General features: G+C 38.1%; 1 protein-coding gene and 1 long non-coding RNA gene across 4 annotated transcripts in view; both read left to right on the top strand.

Moving 5' to 3' along the window:
• The window catches only part of LOC111739981, a 2620-nt gene extending 1531 nt beyond the window's left edge, over nt 1-1089 (top strand). The window contains exon 2 of the long non-coding RNA XR_002780431.1: nt 385-1089. This is a non-coding gene — a long non-coding RNA (uncharacterized LOC111739981). The remainder of the gene's footprint in view (nt 1-384) is intronic.
• Nucleotides 1-5561, top strand: part of SCARB2 (scavenger receptor class B member 2) — a 59245-nt gene extending 53684 nt beyond the window's left edge. For all 3 annotated transcript variants that reach the window (XM_011360568.2, XM_023530877.1, XM_011360569.2), the window contains exons 9-11: nt 1138-1211; nt 2671-2722; nt 5364-5561. In XM_011360568.2, coding sequence (XP_011358870.1) covers nt 1138-1211; nt 2671-2722; nt 5364-5546 — 309 coding nt within the window. In that variant the 3' untranslated portion in view covers nt 5547-5561. The remainder of the gene's footprint in view (nt 1-1137; nt 1212-2670; nt 2723-5363) is intronic.
• The last annotated feature ends 1172 nt before the right edge of the window (nt 5562-6733 follow it).

Genomic DNA, 6733 nt, shown 5'->3' with positions numbered 1-6733 from the left:
TTCTGTGGATCTAATATGCAGAAACACCAGCACACAGATATATATATATTTGTAAATATGTATATTAGCTTCAGTTACTTTTGGCAAACATCTTTCTGCAGATACTTTTGAGAGTTTATCATGTATTATTAATTTAAAAGGCATCAGATACACATATACTTTAATGTTAATTTAAAAGGCATCAGATTAATTTAAAGGCATCAGATACACATATACACATATCAGATTAATTAATTTAAAAGGCATCAGATACACATATACTTTAAAAGGCATCAGATACACATATACTTTAATTTTCTCCTCTATAAATATAGAGGAGAAAAATGAAAAAAGGATATATCATTTCACAGTGTGACAGCCTCTCATTGTAGGAACTGGATTAAGGTCAGATATCTTCATTCTTGGGCTTTTGAACACATGGCATAATAAAAGAAAAGCGAAAACATTATTTTAGCACAGCAATTTATGGGGACTTCATTCTGAGCTACACTCAATGTATTTGTATCAGTGAAATCAGTGGTTTTATCTTTTTGTGAATAAGATCAGGTATGGTTTTCTCTCTTTTCTCTCTCAGCCATCAGCCATCAGTAAGTTCCTTTTTGTCAGCCAAACTATTAGCAAGTGCTTGTTACCAAGAACTTGGTGAGGTCCCATGACCTTAGTGCAAAGGCGGAAGGAGCTGCCATGGGAAAGATGACAGCAGCTGCTGTCTGCTAAGTGAGCCCTAACTATGCTTGGGCACTGTTCTCTGGCGGTGACCACTGTCCTCCTCATGGTGTCTGTGGGATCTCCCATCTGCAAGGATCCTTTAGGTCTTTGCTATTCAAAGTGGCAGCATCCTGGGAGCTTGTTAGAAATGCCCAATCTCAAGGCCCACCCCAGACCTACTGAATCAGAATCTCCATTTTAACAAGAACTCACATGCATATTAAAGTTGGAGAAACATTGGTCTACCAAGGACCTAAAATAATCCACAGTTCTCATTCTGCTCTGGCGTCAGTTTTCCCTTGTCTCACTGTGTCTATCAAACATGGCAGGGGTTACCCTGTTTATCAGAACCACACGGAAATGGTAAAAAAAAAAAAAAAATCGTTTATAGTCTTAATAATGCTTTCTTTCCAATTCTCTGATTTGCAGTTGACTGGAATTATCCTAAGAGCAGCAAAGAGGTTCCAAATCAACATTTATGTCGAAAAAATAGATGACTTCATGTAAGTTTTGCTGCTTTCTACAGAGGCAAAGGGTGGTTTTGCTACACTGACTCTTGCGGGAGTGATGTCCGGAGGGGTACAGTCCACTTCTAAGGCTGCTCGCCCTGCCCTTCAGGAATGAGGCATGACCAGCATTTTCTTAGGCTGCCTTGGTTTTGGAATTTACTTATTTAATCAAACACATATAGAGTGCTTTCCATTGGTCAGGCATTTTTCTAACTACTTTACATACATTAACTCATTTATTCCTCACAATAATGCTGTATTATCCCCGTTTCACAGATGAGGAAAATGAGGCACAGAGAGGTTAAATAACTTGCTGGAACTCACAGTTAGTAAAGCTACAGCGTCTATTCTCACCCATTCCACTAAGCATTTTCCTCGCCATAAATCTGGTTGCTTCCCTTCTTTTCTTTCCCACTTCTTTTCTTTTCGTTCCCACCCAGGACCAACCACAAGCTCCACTTGGGCAGCTAAAATGATCTCTTAAGTCCAGCCTTTCCTCCCCACACTCTGTCTCAAACCCGCTACTTAATTAGGATTCCTAAGTATAGTCTCCTGCTCAGACTTTTCAATGGAATTTTTTGGATATGAGAAAATGCTTATGATTTAATGTTGAATGAAAAATATGTAAAACTGTACACCATACTGTTTATCTATCTACTCTTTCTATTTACCTATGCATGTATCTCTCTATCATGCATCCAGCTGTATCTGTCTATCATTCATCTATCTATAAAATTTTGTTAGGTCCCCCATCAAACATGCCAGATTTAACCCCATATGTCATAGATCCTTCAAGGAAGCAAATGTGTTTTGCAAGAGTGCATTTTGTCACTGTATGGCAATATAATTGAGCAATTAAGATCTAGAGCTATAGGATTGAAATGGAATTACCATCCTGGCTCTATCACTTCCTCTTGCTGGCCCTGGGCAAATTACTGTGAGCTATAAATTCCTCATCTTAAACCTGAGACGGTAATACCTACTGCATGGGACTGCTGTGAGAATTAAATGAGATAATGTCCCCAAAACACCAGGGCAGAACAGGTACATGGTAAATGCTCAGTAAGTGATTGCTCCAGGGTTTTGTGAAGACAGTACCTAGTGGCCTGGTTACAAAATACTCTGAGCACTGACAGATTATTCTGTCTGGCCTGCAGCCTCCCCTCTGATAATTCTTGGGAGAATAGGAATCATTTTGATGAATTTGTTTTCAGAATCTTCTTTTTGATAAAAAACAATTTACATAAGTGTGCAACACTGGGAATTTCTAGACTGACAGGAATCCAACTTCTGATTGATATGTGTTTGCAAATATAATTAAGAAGTCTGCATAAATTCTGGTGAATTTAACGAAACAAGTATATTGACATTTTCGTGTAAACTTTTCTCTCGAGTCCAGTGTGCCATCACAATGAGGATGTCTATGAAATGATCTCATCTTTTGTCTTTGTAGTGAAACGGGAAATGTCAGAACCATGGTTTTCCCAGTGATGTATGTCAATGAGGTAAGCCCTGGGAGAGAGCCACCAGTGTTTTACCTGTGAAGGCTTGAGAACCTTACATTATGATGTCTGCTATTGTAGCTGTGCATCATTTAAGATGTGAAAAAGGGGGAAAGATGATTTTTAAAAATTCGTCCTCAAAATTTGTTTATGTATTTATATGAAGACATCTATGTCAAGGATTTGAAAATAACAAAAAAATGTCCCTTCTCAAAGCAGGTTTTGGGTAAAACTCCCTTCTCGGAAGCCAGTTTTGTAAGAAACAAAATGCAAAGGTCAATGAAGCAATATCAGACACAGTTGAAACAACATAAACAGCCAATGCTAAGATGTCCAGTTAAACCTTTCTTTGCATCTCCTCCTCTGAAACCTTGCCAGTTTGTAAAATGTCATCAGTTTACCCGTTTATTCGTTGAGGAGGAGAGGAAGAGTAAAATTAAAATGATTGGTAACATTATACAAATTCTGTGTGAGGTAGTTAAAGAAATGGTTAAATAAAATGTGATACATGCCCATTAATTTCAGTGATACATGATTGCCTCATTATAGCAAAATTTTTTCTACTTTCTGGTAAACAAACATATATCGCGAATTATAGGAAACAGATCCTGTCTTAGTTCAAACAAAAGGAGTCTCTCTGAAGAAATATTTCTTTCACAGTGTACCTACAGATGTTTTATCTCTAAATGTTAGGTAGAAATTGAAGTTTTGCAAAGAAAAGCGTACTTTGAAAGTTCAGGAAACATCCACTATTTAAGACACCCATGATCATTTAATTTTTTTTTCGGAATCATATATCGTATTTACTGTAGTTCTGTCTCCCCAGTTTCCCTTTCTCTTCTACCCAGTTTGGAGGGGGAAACTGCAGGGTTTATTTCCCCTCAATAAATTCGCAGTTGGCTGGCTTTTGTTATTAACAGCAGTATTTTTTTTTAAAGTTTTTATTATTTTTCTCTCTTCCCTAAAAATACTTATTTGTCAAAAATTTAGTAACAGAGATTAGCAAGAAAAGGGAAATTAAAAAGTCGCTTTTCACAAAACCTGAGCCGGACCGACATATTTTCAACTTGCTTTATATTCCTCAACAATGTGTTATAAATTTTTTTCCAATAACGACTTTATAAAAAATATATATAATTTAATGGTTTCCATTTTGTAAAACTAATGTGCTCTTTATAGAACTCTTGGGAAATTAAAAAAAAGTATTTAAAAAGTGAACCACTGATAAGTCTATCACTCAGAATTATAGTTGACATCGGCTTATGTTGCCTCGGTTTTTTTCTGGTTTTGATGTTAACATTTTTGAGACCATACTGTAGATACAGTTTTATATCCTTTTTTAAACTTAGCATTATATTGATAGCCACATTTATAAACTTTTGAAAGGTTTGTGAGTACAGTGCTAAGACAAGGCTTTTATTGTTTTATAGGAAAAATTCAGGCAGTATTTACCAATTTATAGGACCCGTATTGCAGTTGCTACTGACTCATCATTGTTACTTGTTTGGAGGGGCATGAAAGTAGGGCTTTTTGAAAGTGAAGAATGAACCTGCTCTGCAAGCTTATGTTCGTAGTTGCAGCATATTTGAAGTGCCATCCACCTGAATTTCTGCTTCGATTTTTTTTAAAGACCAGATTGGGTCCAGGGAGACCTGGAAGTGATCTTGGAGGCTGCTCTCCCACTCCCTTTTTCCAAAGGAGGAGACTCTGATCTTGACGGGGCTTGGCTAGTTATTGGAAAAACCAACCCTAGATCTCCATCCTCTGCCTCAATCCAATGTAAATTGAGCCAAATTAAGCCCAAAGTCCTATTTGTTGCTAATAATTTTTATGTAATTAAGCATTTCACCCATGACAGTTTAAGGTGATAATACCTTTGCCCTTCATACAGAAAGTGTTATTCTAGAACATTTCCTTAGTTATAACACCCTCTGGAATTCTGGTTGGCCCCAGAACTTCCCTGAACACTTTCTGTGAAGATTTCTGGTCCTGAATAGTATAGATCTAACCGAAAGAGAAATTATATGTTCCACATACCATTGTTGGACTGTTTGATTGATTCATTTATTTTATTGACTGACATTAATTGAGCACCCATTGTGTGCAGGGTGCTATACCCAGTGTTGAGGTGACTGAAATAAAAGTTTTGCCTTTAGGAACCTCAGAGTCACAAGGAGACCAACATGGAAACAGATAGTTACAGTGCAGAGTGAGAATACAGTGTTGGAGGATTTTAGAGAATAAGCTGGAAGTGCAGAAAAGGGACCTCTAACCAGGCCTGAGGTGGCCAGAGAAAACTGAAAGGAAGTTATGCTGAGATTTTGAAGAATAAATTGGAGTTTTTCGATACAAAAAAAGATGATATTATCTCAATATTTCTGAATATTTTTTCCCTCCTCTTTCCAACCTATTCTGAGACTAAAACATGTCTTCAGAAGAAAAAGGGAAGACATTAATGAATAAATGCTCCCTCTGGTTGTTCTCATTTATAAATGGATTTTCAGTATTTCTGATTGCTAACAGGAGGACATACCCAAATTGTGTTTAATGATTTGAAAGAAAGATATTGCAACAAACTTTATGCACTTGATTTTTAGTAATCAAGGCAATACCATTTTCTTGCTTCATCCTGCCCCTACTCTAGAGTGTTCTCATTGATAAAGAGACTGCAAGTCGACTGAAGTCTGTGGTTGACACTACCTTGATCGTCACCAACATACCCTACATCATCATGGCGCTGGGTGTGTTCTTTGGTTTGGTCTTCACGTGGCTCGCGTGCCGAGGACAGGGATCCGGGGATGAGGTGAGCTTCTTTCTTACTGGATAACTTTTACCTGAGAAATTCAACTGGGCTTCAGTGGGAGGGCTGCCAGCTGGCTCCTTAGGGTGGATTCTGAGGTTTTCTGCTGGGCGTAGTGATTTCTTGGTTATGCTACTACTGGGCAAAATGAGAAGCAAGGGAAGTGTGTCAAAGAAGGAGGGATGATAGAGTGGTATTGTTCAATGTGTGGGGCTCTTTTGGTGGGAATGGAATCCCTGGGAGTGAGCTTTACATCTTTGAAAATAATCTGGAAGAAGAGGAAGAATATATAACAGCTAAGCACCTAGGCTTTGGTGTCAGGCTGCCTGGGTTCAAATCCCAGTTTTGCCACTTAATGGCTGTGTGACCTTAGAAACAGTTTCTTCATCTGAAAATGGGATACTACTAGGACCTCTCTTAGGAGTTTTCGTGAAGATTATATGATGTAGTAAACATAAAGCACTTGGCCCAGTGTTAGCACTTAGTAAGAGCTCAATAAACATTAGTTGTATGGTAAGATAGCTGTAAGATTATAGAGCAAGGCAACCAGAGACCTGTTGGAAAGGATCCCTGATATATTAGCAGAAGATACCTACCACTGAGTCATCATTGAATAATAAATGATTAGCACAGGGGCTGTAGTTACTTTCTTAGAGGGATGGGAACAACCCCAAATGGATGGGATAAACAGTTAGCTGGACCTCCTTAAGTGACCAGCCTTAAGTGGCCAACCCAGGGGTCTAAATACCTTCAATGAGCCTTTTATGTAGGAGCCTTTCTTGATTTTTAAAAAATTTTATTTTATTATTGATTTCAAGTATACAGCACATTTAGTTAGACATTTATATAGCTTGTAAAACAATTGCCTTTTCTCTCCTCTGGCTCCCCACCTAGCAATTACATTAAACCTAACCGCATTCCCTCTGCTGTGCTCCCCATCCCTGTGCCCATCTATCAACTACTCATTTGTACTTGTTTAACCCTTCAACCCATTCTCTAGGAGCCTTTCTTAAATTCTCAGTAGCTTCCCTTTTTGCAACAAAGGCTGTCTTTTTTTCCCCCGCTCCTGGCTGCCTCAACTAAGCATCTTAGGCACATGTGAAGTATCAAATGAAATAGGTTGAAACCATCTGAATTAAATTCGCCCAGATTTCCTTGTTTTTCACATTCTTCCAGTATGTCTCTTAACTCATGCCCATCACGTTAGTGTGAAT

Source organism: Pteropus vampyrus, unplaced genomic scaffold, assembly GCF_000151845.1.
Source record: "Pteropus vampyrus isolate Shadow unplaced genomic scaffold, Pvam_2.0 Scaffold56, whole genome shotgun sequence".
In the NCBI taxonomy this organism is placed as follows: Eukaryota; Metazoa; Chordata; class Mammalia; order Chiroptera; family Pteropodidae; genus Pteropus; species Pteropus vampyrus.
Note: the sequence above shows the minus strand (reverse complement) of the source record. Positions and strands in the feature narration are given on the sequence as shown.